Source organism: Apodemus sylvaticus, chromosome 1 (assembly GCF_947179515.1).
Source record: "Apodemus sylvaticus chromosome 1, mApoSyl1.1, whole genome shotgun sequence".
Taxonomy (NCBI): Eukaryota; Metazoa; Chordata; class Mammalia; order Rodentia; family Muridae; genus Apodemus; species Apodemus sylvaticus.
The window spans coordinates 28033789-28047852 of NC_067472.1; the positions used below are offsets into that span (position 1 = coordinate 28033789).

General features: G+C 39.5%; 1 protein-coding gene across 1 annotated transcript in view; it reads left to right on the top strand.

Moving 5' to 3' along the window:
* Positions 1-13250, top strand: part of Ankrd22 (ankyrin repeat domain 22) — a 34008-nt gene extending 20758 nt beyond the window's left edge. Inside the window, exons 2-6 of the mRNA XM_052183580.1 lie at positions 613-829; positions 10089-10196; positions 11073-11150; positions 12576-12674; positions 13173-13250. Coding sequence (XP_052039540.1) covers positions 613-829; positions 10089-10196; positions 11073-11150; positions 12576-12674; positions 13173-13250 — 580 coding nt within the window. The remainder of the gene's footprint in view (positions 1-612; positions 830-10088; positions 10197-11072; positions 11151-12575; positions 12675-13172) is intronic.
* The last annotated feature ends 814 nt before the right edge of the window (positions 13251-14064 follow it).

Below are 14064 nucleotides of genomic sequence, written 5' to 3' on the forward strand. Positions count from 1 at the left end.
GTGGGCCTATGCGATGGCATCCCTTCCCTTGAGGGACCAGCCACACAATGGTATAGAATAGAATAGCGTTTGTTCAGGTAATGGAGAGGGGAGTTAAGACGGTAGTAGAGGCAGAGAGAGGGAGAGAGTAGAGAAGTAGAGACTGGTCATGACCATGTGGAAAGAGGGAGGGTGGAGGGAAAGATGAGAGAGTGGGATCAAGAGGGAGAGACAAGAGAGCAAGAGGAGAGAGAGAGAGAGAGAGAGAGAGAGAGAGAGAGAGAGAGAGAGAGAGAGAGAGAGAGAGGGAGGAGGGGGCAAGCACCCCCCTATAAAGTGGGCCAGGCCTACCTGGCTGTTGTCAGGTAATTGTGGGGAGGAACATACCTGCATACCTGGCTGTTGCCAGGTAACTGTGGGGTGGAGCTCAGATAATCTCTTAATTTGTCATCCTGATGTAAAATTTCCACAGTGGATGAGGTTCACAGTATTTCATTCATTTGTTTACCCATTCATCCACATGACATTTTGCCTATTTCATGTTGCAAGCAATTTTGGAAGATGTAAGCAGAACTTCATAGGTAGCTGGTAGACCTAGGGTAATGTCTTTTTGGTTTGTGCTTGTATTTTAAGAACTGTTCTGTTTCTCTTGACTCAGCCCATCTGCCAGGCGGCCTACCAGAATGACTTGGGGCAAGTGTGGCGGTGGGTGAAAGAAAGCAACCATTATGTGGATATTCAAGATGGCTTCAATGGTGATACTCCCCTCATCTGTGCCTGCAGGCGGGGGCACCTGAGAATTGTCTCCTTCCTTTTAAAGAGAAATGCTGATGTCAACCTCAAAAACTTGGTAAGTTTGCTGTGGGGTGATGGTCTAATGCAAATGGCATCCTTTCAATTGGGACATTTCTATAGGCCTAACTTGGAATATGTCTTTAGCCAAAAGTTTTATCCACATAGATATATTTACAACTTGTATAATGTTTAAAAAAAGACTGTGTAGCTATAATAAGTTACGTAGTTTCACTTAGAATCTGTTTGCCAAAAGAACACATAAGTTAAAGAAACAGACAAACGAATGAACAAATAAATAAAGCAAAGTAACCCAACAAACAGAACGAAGGGAGGCTGTGGAATGACTACGTGGAGATGAGAAGTGGGAGACTGTAAGGAGGTCTGGGGGATAGACCCCACACAAACCCCAAACAGAGGGAGTCAGCGTAACTGAGAAGCTTCTCCTTAAATTGCTGGAACTGATGCCATTTCCTCCTTGCAGCTCTTATAGAGACAATTCTTTTTTGCCTGCTTTGCCTTACATAACTCAAGGGCATTTTGCTAGACTAAAAGCATAAAAATAGCATTTCAACCAGCAGGGATGCTTGGTGGTGACATCATTGTGCCTCTGAGAAGAGGACAGTCTACTCTGTTGGCTGTAGGCAGCTTCTCCTTTCTCTGTTCTGCTCTCTCCAACCTGTCTTCTTTCTCTCTTCAGTATTACAGAAATGATGGGGGAAAAGAAAACATGGTGCTTGCCATTATTAAGATTTTTACCTGTCGTTTTGACATAGAGTTGCATTTTTTAATAATGTTTTTCTCTGATGTGTGTTCATGTACGTGGTGCTGGTTTACATGAGAGCATTTTCACCCCAGTCTGTTGTATACCTTGAACATATTCTCCCTTACTTCCTTACCTTCTCCTTATAAACCCCATATACTTCCTTACCAACTCCTTACATACCCATATACCTCCTTACCATCTTCTTATATATCTCCATGTACTTCCATACCTTCTCCTTATATACCTCCATATGCCTTCGTACCATCTCCTTATATACCTTCATATACCTCCTTAACTTCTTATATACTTCCATATGCCTTCATACCTTCTTATATACCTCCATACACCTTTTTTTTGGCTTTTGGATTTGTTTTTTTTTCGAGATAGGGTTTCTCTGTATAGCCCTGGCTGTCCTGGAACTGACTCTGTAGACCAGGCTGGCCTTGAACTCAGAGATCCGCCTGCCTCTGCCTCTCAGAGTGCTGGGATTACAGGCATGCGCCACCACCGCCCGGCCTCCATACACCTTCTTATATACCCCATATACCTCCTTACCTTCTCTTTATATACCCCATATACCTCCCTTACCTTCTCCTTATATATTGCATATGCCTCCTTATCTATTCCTTGTATACCCCATATTCCTCTTTACTTTCTCCTTATATACCTCATATACCTTCTTACCATCTTCTTATATACCTCCATTTATCTCTTTACTATCTCCTTGTATACTCCATATACCTCCTTACCTTCTCTTTGTATATCCCATATACCTCTTTACCATCTCCTTGTATATCCCATATACCTCCTTACCTTCTCTTTATATACCCCATATACCTCTTTACCATCTTCTTATATACCTCCATGTATCTCCTTATCTTCTCCTTATATACCCCATATACCTCCTTACCTTCCCCTTATATACCTCCATATGCCTTCATACCTTCTCCTTATATATCTCCATATACCTCCTTACCTTCTCTTTATATACCTTTATATGCCTTCTTATCTTATTATATATCTCCATACACCTCCTTACCTTCTCCTTATATATCCCATATACCTGCTTACATACTCCTTGTATACCCCATAAACCTCCTCACCTTCTTCGGCCTCATTTTCTCCTCTCTTATTAGTCTCCTTTGTTCCCCAAGACAGTTTTACTTCTAATTCCAACTCAAGTATTTATATATGATTGTATGTGTCTTAATAAAAAATTACCAATAAAGAAGAGAAAATAAGATATTTCTCTGTGACTGACAGTTCACTTCCACTGACTATCTCCAGTTGCACCCATTTTCCTATGAATGATGTGATTTCATTTTCCTTTGTGCCTAAAACAGTCTATTAGTACTATGTTGCTGAAATGAATGATTTTTATCATATATGAGAGTTTTATGTTGGAGTCTTACATAATGGAATCATATCATTAGCAAATAAGATACTTTGACTTGTTTCTTTTCTGTCTAGATTCCTTTTATTGCCTCTTTTGTTTTATTGCTCTACCCAAGATTTCAGTCATTGCAGAATAAGAGTGGACAGAGTGGACACACCCTTGTCCTACATCTGGTTTCAGTTTAGGATAATGTTGGGCATAATTTTGTGGCTTGAAAAACCACAAAACTTTGTGTTGAGATGTAGTCTTTCTGTTTATAGTTCTGTTCGAAGTTTTTGCTATGCAGATATCCTGGATTTTGCCAAAAGTCTTTCCTTGATCCATTGAGGTACTCATGTGATTCCTGATTTTAGTCTGATTTATTAATTTTGTATATTGATCCATCTCAGAAGTTACAAGTTGATCATGGTGGATGTCTTCTTGTGTTGTTGTGTTGGTGTTCCAAGTATTTCATTAAGGACTTCTGTATCTATGTTCATTGGCAAGATTGATCTACAATTATCTTTTTCTTGCATTATTATCTGGTCTAATTACCATTGTAATGATTGTTTCTTTAAAAATATCTTAGTGTTTCCTTTGTATTTTAGGGACTAATTTGAAAAGCATTTTGGCTTTTGTTCTTCTTAAAGTTTGATAGAATTCAGAAGTGTATCCATTTGATAAAGTCTTTGGTCTAGAGATTTGGTTTTTTTATTACTGCTTCAAGCTCATTGCTTATTATAAATCAATCATTTATTTCATCTTGGTTTAATTTTGGTATGCAAATAGAAATTCATATATTTCTTTTAGATTTTTCCAGTTAAGTAGAATACAATTGCTTATATCCTGATGATTTTCCACATTTCACTGGCATCTACTGTAGTATTTCCTATTTTAGTATGCTTTCTGTTGCTGTGATAAACACTGACAAAAAGAACTTGGGGAGGAAAGGATTTATTTGTTCTATGTTATAGTTTATCACTGAGAGCTTAGGGTTTTTCAAAATTGTTTATTTTTTCAAAATATTAATTCTTGTTTTATCAGTTCTTTCTATTGTCCTTTTTTATCCCATTCATTAAAATAATAATATAACTTGTGTGCATATGTGGAATGTGTATATAGGGACCTATGTGTCAGGATCAGGTGTGGAGACTGGAGGACACTGAGTCATTTCTCCCTTTGTCTAAGATTTCATCTACTTCATTCTCATAGAATTACTATGGGATTAGAAGCTTTTGAACAACATCTTGTTTTGGTTCTCCATGTTTCCTGTGTTTTTGAATTGAGACTTTCATATACTGAGTTAGGTTGCCAGGTGGATTTTTAAAAGATTCATCCTTACTCTTAATACTTGAAGTGCTTGCAGTGTTCAAGAGTCTATGTACATTGTCATAGACTGAGTTGCTGTTTTCCTAGACTAGACTATGCCTTATCTCAGTAGGTAGGCCCTATGTTTCAGGCAGGATATTGCCTACAAGCAAGAGCCACTTCAGTAGGCTCAGTATTATGCTTGGTCTTAGCCAAAAGGCTGAGAATCTCTAATAGCCCCATTATTGAAATACAGTAACAGTTAAAAAATGTTTACTTCTTGAGCTCTAATAATTTCAGGAAGTAAAGGAACATGAACAATATCGTGTGGACCAAGATGCTCTGTCTTAGTTGGGGTTTCTATTCCTGCACAAAACATCATGACCAAGAAGCAAGTTGGGGAGGAGAGGGTTTATTCAGCTTACACTTCCACATTGCTGTTCATCACCAAAGGTCAGGACTAGAACTCAAGCAGATCAGGAAGCAGGAGCTGATGCAGAGGCCATGGAGGATTTTCCTTACTGACTTGCTTCCCCTGCTTGCTCAGCTTGCTTTCTTATAGAACCCAGCCCAGGGAAGGCAGCACCCACAAGCCCCTCCCACCCATAGCTAATTGAGAAAATTCCTTACAACTGGGTCTCATGGAGGCATTTCCTCAACTGAAGCTCTTTTCTCTGTGATAACTCCAGCCTGTGTCAAGGGGACACACAAAATCAGCCAGTACATGCTCCTTAGTGTGCGTGTAGACAGGAAAGAAAATAACAATACAGTAGGCCTAGTGATTGGTATTGGGATGATGGGGAAAGGGAGAAGTTACAGTAAATGGAAGGGTGCAATAACAGAGACAAGGGTTGGATGGATGAGGATGCTCTGGGTAATGATAAGAGGAAAAGAGAGAGGACAAGGGGATCCTCTTAGGTAACTTAGAATAATATCAGCTCTCAGAAGACTGAGGCAGGGAGGCCCCATTGGGCCAGACTGTGCTCTTTGGTAAAACCAATCAGAAGGAAACTGAAAGAGAACTGATTTTCAAAATTAAAAGACAGGGAAAGGAACAGAAGGAAGAGAAGGGAGGAGGAAAGAAAAGTGGAGAAAGGGTGGAGGGGAGGAGGGGAGATGAAGAGGGAATGAAAATAGGAAAGAGCAGGTCTACTTATCCAGCTAAACTGACACTGGATGTCAAATGAAAAAGTAATAAAAGTGAAAGAGGGGGGGAGGGTGTGGGTTGAGGGTGTGGGTTCTGGGTGTGGTCATACGCCTGCTTATTGTTTCACCCTGGACTCTTTGTGCTTTTTATTGGGCTTTTAAGTCAAGTCACACCCCTAAGTGTGGTTTTGAAGGAGCTAGTACCATGAGTGGAAGGTCCTTCATGGGCGCCCTTGTGAGCGCTTTCTCCATGCCCCCCAGCCCCAGGTTCTTCCTAATGCCTGATGTGTTCTTGGAAGCCAGGTCTCTGTTCCCCTCAGACTTTGGTTCTAATCCTGCCTTGCTGAATGCTGTACCATTTTGATGCTCTTTCTTCCTAGCAAGCTAGAGGTTCAGGTTCGGCTGGCCAGGTATCAGTGAATAGTTCTGTGACACTTGCACTTCCCTAGAGTATAGTTTATGAAGAGTCTATGGCTACCAACTTGACACATCACAAGTCTTTCTAAAATGGCCTCTTGCTGTTGCTGGGTGCTTAGAGAGATGGTTCCTCTAGCACCTCGCCCTCTACATTTGCTGATGTATCCTTTTGTCTCTTTCTTCTCTCCCACCCACATCTTTAAACTGTCTACAACTGAAAGTACAGTATAGATTTTCTACACGTCTCTGTCTTACGCTATGGCTCTGGTCCAGCAATGATCTGTTTTATTGCTTCTTGTTGACATGAAAGCATTGTGCCAATCTCTCTTTGTGGGGTAGACTCTGGACTTCCATTCTGCTTATAGCACTTCTATTTTACTTTTTTGTTGAAACAAGAGAGTTTTTTTTTTTTCTTTCTTTTTTTTTTTTTCCCTACTCACCTATTTTGATAGCTGTTATCCAGAGTTCCCTGGTGCATTCTCCAGTGTTCAGATACTGAGTCTTCCTATTGTAATCTCTTGGTCTTCAGAAGAACCAGTAGTGTGATTGGTGATCCTAAGGATGTAATTAAAAAAAAAAAAAAAAAAAAAAAAAAAAAAACTCCTGGAGACAAAGAAGTTGGTGAGCCAGAGGTAGGTACACAGATACATAAAGGATGGGTTTAAGGAGGCACTAGCATTTGTCCTGGTGGCTTCAGAACCGAGAGAACAGCATGAATGTGTCTTTTTGAACATTTCTGTAGTGACCTTTCTGATCTTCTATTTGTATTGTAGTAGAAGCAATATTTAAACTGTACTAATACCCCAAATAACTTTTGAAGTTTTTACAAATGTTATGTATCTACTCACATGCTTTCAATGAGAAAAACTGAGTAGGGACTCTTGCCTTTTTAGTCAGTTAAATACCAGAAAACTATGAGCAACAGTGTATTATGGAAAGGTTAATCAGGGCTGGGGAGATCTGCCAGAGAGGTTCAAGGTTCAGTTCCACATGACTCAGACATCCTTAACTCCATGGGGATCTGGCACCCTCTTCTGGCCTCCATGGGCATCCAACATGCATCCAGACAAAACACATAAAATAAAAATAAAAATTTTATTTTTAAGAAAACCACTTTCAGATTTTCTTGCTTGTACTTAGTGTTTACTTGGGTGTCTTCCAAAGACCCCAGCACTTCAGTATGAAACCCAGGGTTTTGCACAAGCTAGCAAAATGTTCTGCCACTGAGCCAAACTCACAGCCTGGATGAGTTCACACACAAGTCATATTTGAGTTGAATTTAACAGAAACAGCTCAATAGAGTGGTAGGACCTTCCTGGGCCACATTTGAGGAGGTGGGTTTGGTAAGCATCTCTGTCAGAAATCAGAGGCCTGCAGGCTCTGGAAGCATGCTGTGGGTGGCCAAGGAAGGGAGATATTTGACTGCTCCTGGGTTTCACTTTGCAGAGATGAACCTCAACCATCCTAGAAGGATGCTCTAAATGGGATTAAAATCATGGAAAGGGCCTTATTTATGCACTGTACACTAGCAGTGGGCTTACTAGTGGCATTGTAGGGGTTGCATTTTGGCTTTCAGTATATTTTTAATGGTGTCTTGATGCTTAATTTTACTTTTTACAGATATTTGTTGCATATTATAATGGGAGACAGTTTTTTATATTTTAAAATATATTTAAGTATTGCTTGATAGGCATTGCCCTAGTTGAGGGATGGGGCTACCTACAGATCTCAACATTGATAACCCAGATATGTTCCTGTCCAAAGGAAAGACAGGGAAAAAAAATGGGACAGAGACTGAAGGAAATGTTATCTAGAGATGGCCCCACCTAGAGATCCATCTTATCTGTAGGTACCAACCCCCAACACTATTGTTGACACTAAGAAGTGCTTGATGACAGGAGTCTGGTATGGCTGTTCCCTGAGAGGTTCTACTAGCACCTGACCAACACAGATGCAGATACTCACAGCCAACCATTGAACTGAGCCTAGGGACCCCAATGGAAGAGCTAGTGGAAGGACTAAAGAAACTGAAGGGGATTACAACCCCGTAGGAAGAACAACATCAACCACCGGGACCCCCTCTCCCTCCCAGAGCTCCCAGGGACTAAACCACCAACCAAAGAATACTCATGGAGGGACTCATGGCTCCAGCTGCATATGTAGCAGAGGATGGCCTTATCTGATATCAATGGGAGGGGAGGCCCTTCGTCCTGTGGAGGTTTGATACCTCAGTGTAGGGGATGTTACAGCAGTGAGGTAGGAGTGGGTGAATGGGTGGTGGAGCACCTTCATAGGCAAAATAGAGGGTATAGAGGAGGGATGGGATGGAGGGACTGTGGAGGGTAACCAGGAAGGAGGAGATCATTTGAAATGTAAACAAATAAAATGAGCAATAAAGAAAGTTAAGACTGCTCACCAATCCACCCACTCCTGCTTCCCTCTCCTGACATTCTCCTACACTGGGGTATCTGGCCTTTTCAGGACCAATGGCCTCTCTCTTCCCTTTGATTTCCAATAAGGCCATCCTCTGCTGCATATGCATTTGGAGCCATGGGTCCCTCCATGTGTACTCTTTGGTTCGTGGTTCAGTCCCTGGGAGCTCTGGGAGTACTGGGTGGTTCAAATTGTTGTTTTTCCTATGGTTCTGAAAACCACTTCAGCTCCTTGGGCCCTTTCTCTAACTCCTCCACTGGGGACCCCGTGCTCAGTTCACTGGTTGGATGAGAGTGTCCTCCTCTGTATTTGTCATGCACTGGCAGTTAGGGGATTTTTTTCGGGGGGGGGGGACCAGAAAAGGGGATAACATTTGAAATCTAAATAAAGAATATATCTAATAAAAAATTAAAAAAATAAAATTAACAAAAGGAATTACTTGATAAGTATTAGATGACAAGCCCTACTATTAACTCAGAAATATATATCAAAACATTGGCTCAATGGGAAGCAAGTTGAAATAAAGTTAAAACACAGCATACTGTAATGTTTTTGTCTTATAACAGGCTAGAATTAACAAGAAAAGTCAAATGTTGACTGGGAAGGAAGTTTAAATTATCACCTCACTGTAGTATAATTTAGTAGCATCCTGTAAAACTGCATCTTTTAGGTCAGGTAGTCAATTTATAGAAATTTATGCAAAGTACAAATTTAGAATTGCTGACAAGGCTTTGTGAATAAGGGTACTTAAATAATATTTGTAGAAGTTAAGGTTTAACAGCTTGAAAAGTGTACTTGGTAGATGTGTCTAAGGAGTTAGAAGAGTTTCATTCAATGAAAAAAAACAGCCATTAAAAACCCATTCATAAACATTTTGATGCAATGGGAGATGTATATATTCTAAATATGAGTGTGTAAACTGATGACACCCACACCCACTTTTGAATATACATTATAATATTGAAAAGTCTAAATATTCAAGTCCTACATATGTTTATTTAATAAGACAAATCCAATAGAATATAATGTTATTAACGAAGTCTGTGCTGCTCAGCAATGTAATTTTAAAGTCTACCATTATACTCTTGACTGTTTTCCAACGTCTTTACAGAGAAGACAGGTTCCTTGAGAGCAGTGCTTTCACCCAGGGCTCCCTCTCAACTAACTTGGTTGGTATTCCAGTTAGCACAGTGGCCTGTAGGTCTCATACTTATTTGTGCATGCTTCTGGCTTCCTCCAAGTGTTAGGTCCTGAAGGTGCACACACCTCATGCCACACATTACCATCAATGACTACTGACATGGTTAAGGAATTGAGTTGTTTGTCTGTGTTCTAGGAAACATGGGAGAATCACCAAGTCATTAAAACTTCCCACAACAAAACATAGATGGATAAATTTCCATCATCGTTAATCAAGATAGTCTATGCCTATGTGCCTTCTCAAACTAACTTTATTCCTGTGTTTATATCTCATTATATTATATTTTTATCTAAAAAAACTAAAGCATATGCAGCCATCCTATGAAGGTTTGTATGTGTATCCATCTCTGTTGTTTATTTTTGGGCCTTTCTCAGTGTTTCCTTCACAGTCTGCAAATTCAATATTCTGGTAAACAAAATGCTGAATTAATTAAACAGATGTATATCATAAAGAAGGTATCTAGCCTGAATATGTGTATGGAGTATATGATTTTGAATATGTAGTATAGTCTTACATTTAAAAATTCTACATATGCTTATGGAAGAGGCCTAAGAGAATATGGCATAATGTCATAATCAACTCTGTACTGTGTGATAGTGAGTGCCTTAGAAATAAAAAAAAAAAAAAGAAACTACAGGATTTGAACTAACGAATACTTTCCTTAATTGCAGAAGGAGAGAACCTGCTTGCACTACGCTGTGAAGAAGAGATTTACCTTCTTTGATTATCTACTCATTATCCTTTTAATGCCTGTCTTGCTAATTGGATATTTTCTCATGGTGAGTAGTACTGTTGTTAGGGCAAAGGCCAGATGTGTGGCAGAATTTTAGAGTGACTCAAGGACCTCATAACTGTGTGATGTAAAGAAATGGCAAGAAAATAGGCCTTGTTTAGTGCAGCTGTTTCTTGACATATAGTAGAGTCCTATTTCAACAACTCATGATTAAATGAAATTGTTTTAGGTAGAAATGCATTTACTTTACCCAACCTAGCAGTTGCCATGGTAGATTAGGACCATGGTGCATTCTAGAGTAAATACACGGTGCTGGCAAGCTGCTGATCACACCGGGAACTGAAGTTCCCCTCCATTGCCCAGCCACATGTGAGTCTCAGAATCACTGGCTGAGAATTTTGTCTCTTACCATAACTCTTTAAGTTTCTGAATTTTAAACATTCACTCCACGGGTGATTTGGAGTGAAAAGCATAACCCCCCTGCCCCTGGATGCTGATGAACACAAAGCTGTTTTGGAGATTCTGGTCTAAGAAACTGAATCACAATTGTAGGATAATTTTCTTGAATAAATTAGTAAAGCAATGCAGGAATCTTATTAAGTTGAAGGTTGAACTTGGTTATTTTGTATGCTTTTTTGTTTTCTTAAAATAAGGTGACTGTTCTACATGATTTTTTTTTCACCTTTTCCCCATTCGGGTCCCATTGTGACCAGTTTTTCCTCTGAGAGATAACTGGAACAGTGGCTCCCTTCCCCATGTTAACTGGCTGGGCTACCTCTTTATGTAGCTACCAGATGAAGGACAATAGTAATTCCCATGAACACAAGTTCCAGTATGAATTCCACCAGCCGATTGGAGCAGTCCTAAACAAGATGTGCAAAATGTTTGCGAGATGATTTCTTGTATGTGTTGTTTGTAACAGGTATCAAAGACGAAGCAGAATGAGACTCTTGTCCGGATGCTCCTTAATGCTGGCGTTGAAGTTAACGCTACCGACTGCGTAAGTTCGCATTCTGAAGTAATATTCACATGATATACCTGGGAAGTATACTTGGTGACAAAGATGAATGCTTTGTTTTTCTAGATGTTTTGAGTATAGTTTTCCTCTCATTTTTCTTATTGCTATCTGGTAACTTTGGAGTTACAGAAATTCTTTTACTAAACTCATGAGAATTAAAGTATTTGTTGAATATATGAAAAATTCGGAAGAATTTGCATTTGTCTGTAGTGATAAATTAGGGATAATGATATCAAAATACTATCCTTAGTAGTTTGGCAGCTGGGATTAGTTAGAATGCCTGTGTGTACATTTAATCTTGTTTCTTTCTACTTAAGTGAACTTGAAACATTATAAACCTATATGACTCAATTTTCTCATCCATCAAATGGAAATTAAAACAAATTGTGCTAAAGACTGAACTCAAAGCATCATACATGCTAGGTAAATACTACTGAGCTATGCCTATACTCTTTTGTTTTTATTTTATTATTATTATTTTTTATTTCTTAAAGCAACCTTAAGTTACTCAGCCTGGCCCTGTCCTTGTGACCCCTCAGCTTCAGCCCTCTGAGTATCTGGGATTACAGACCTGCCCAAAGTGCCTGGTTGTAAATTGGAAATTAGTACTGACCTTATAGGACTTTTCTGCAAAGTCCTCAGAGGAGTGATTAGAATATAGTTAATGCTCACTGGATGTCAATAACTGCTGTAGTCATAACCCTAAGCACTAAAAGAGAGAGAGGGGGGGTCTCTTTTATAAATGGAAGGTAGATAAGGTCAAAGTTCAGAGAAATACCCCAGTGATGGTAGGAGCCTTGGTAACTGAATCACCACCACTGTCCTCTTCCCCATAAGAAAGCGGAAGGTTTTATTTTTTACTTTTTTACCCTACACTCCAGGTTTATTTCTTTGCTAATGCTTTCTGGGTAGGCTGATATTTTATTATTCTGTTTTTTATTTTCTCATATTTGTTGGTAAAATTTTAGGTTTCCAATATTTTAGCAAAAAGGGCAAGTTGAAATTTGATTTCAAAAGAATTGCATTTCTATTTTTAATGCCTGGTTTATTATGTGGGTATTCCCATTGTTCTGTAATAAATGACTACCTCCTTCTTGTTTCTACTGATTACATTATTTAATGTTGTATTTGGTTTGGGCTTAAATGATGAGAAGTCTAGTATCTTTTTATAAGTTGCACATTTTAGTTTAGAATGGAAAATGTGAAAGGGGAAGATACCAATGAGTTACCGGAATTTTCACAAATAGAGTGAGGAAAAGAAGAAAATATGCACAGTACAGGACATACAGCCACCCATACGTGGCTTGCAGATTGGCTTTGGTTAGTTATTACTATGAAGTGTGAACGGTTGCTAAGGTCTGTGCACAGCTGGCTGAGGAGCTACAAGGTTGGTCCTCTGTGTTTCAGTATGGCTACACTGCCCTGCACTATGCTTGCCAGATGAAAAACCAGACGCTCATCCCCCTGCTTCTGGAAGCCCGTGCAGACCCCATGATAAAGAACAAGGTAAGAGACTGGGATTGCTGGCCCTCCCACTAGCAGGATTTTCTTATCTGATCTTTTTTTTTTTTTGAAGTAAGTTCATTGCCTCTCATATGAATCATGATAAAATTAATTTTTCTTATTAAGGAAGGATCTCACTTCTTTTATTTTTGAATTTTAAAAATATTTATATTTTTCAGATTTGGGATTAAATACAGCATGTTCAATATGCTGGGCAAGTCCTCTAGAGTCAGGGCTGTAGCTCAACCCCCTTTTGCATTTTTTACATGGGTCTCTCTCCCTCACTTGCCCAGGTAGGCCTCACGATCGCTTTCCAGTCTTTCTTATTTTTAAGCATTGTTTTAAAGGTTATTTTATTTTATTTTATTTTATTTTATTTAGGACAGAAGGCTTTATAAAGCCTCCAGAAAAATCTGAGAGTCAGCAATCTGTCTAAAGTATTGCCTACTCCTCACTGACATTGGTCGTTCCTGGAATAAATGATTTTTTTTTCTTCTGCAGCAAGGTGAGAGCTCACTGGATATTGCACAGAGACTAAAATTTTCCCAGATTGCAATAATGCTAAAGAAAGCCTCATAGACTTGTGACTTCTCATGTGGTGACAGAGACAGAGCTGAAGGACTAGATGCTGACCATCTCATGGATTAGTGCCCTGTGGGCACTCAAGCTGGATGCATCCACTTTGTGACAAATGCTGGACTCTACATGGTTTTTACAGTGGAGGTCACCATGGCTTTGATCCCTTCAAAGGACCCATTATGTGCGCTGGAATCTCTGTTGTGAAAACTGATTTTTAAAGAATTTATAATCCAGCGTCTTCTAAAAACAAGTCAGAGTTACCCGAGGTCACATTCTCTCTTTCTACTGATGCCATCACTCTGAAGACTTTGCCCTACATCCTGTCTTGGGAGATAAATGGTTCATCTCAGGCCCCTTTATATACTAAGCCCAGGAATCAGTGCATGTGCACTCGTACAACACAACATGACTTGTATGTGTGAGGAGTTAGAGACCCCAGAGTAAATATTCCTTTGATGGAAAACCTTCAATAAAAACAAACGTTAGTTGTTAGTGGTAAGTTTTACTAAGCCATAGAAACTGGCACATACCCCACAGCAGAACTGTTTTTGTCATTGTTTCCTTGGGGGGTGGGCTGAGGGGAAGGAAATGTCAGAGGAGGGGGAGCTGCTAGATCTGTATACCAGCTGTTTTTCACCAGCAGTTTATTACTAAGTGTCTTTTCAGTTTGGAAGTCATGTAAACATTTAAGCATTTAAAACACCTGTTCAAAATCCTTATAAGACTGGAACTGTAGTTCAGTGGTAGAACACGTGCTTACTTTACAGAAATCCCTGGGGTCACCCCCAACACCAGAAATAAAGACTCCTCTTGT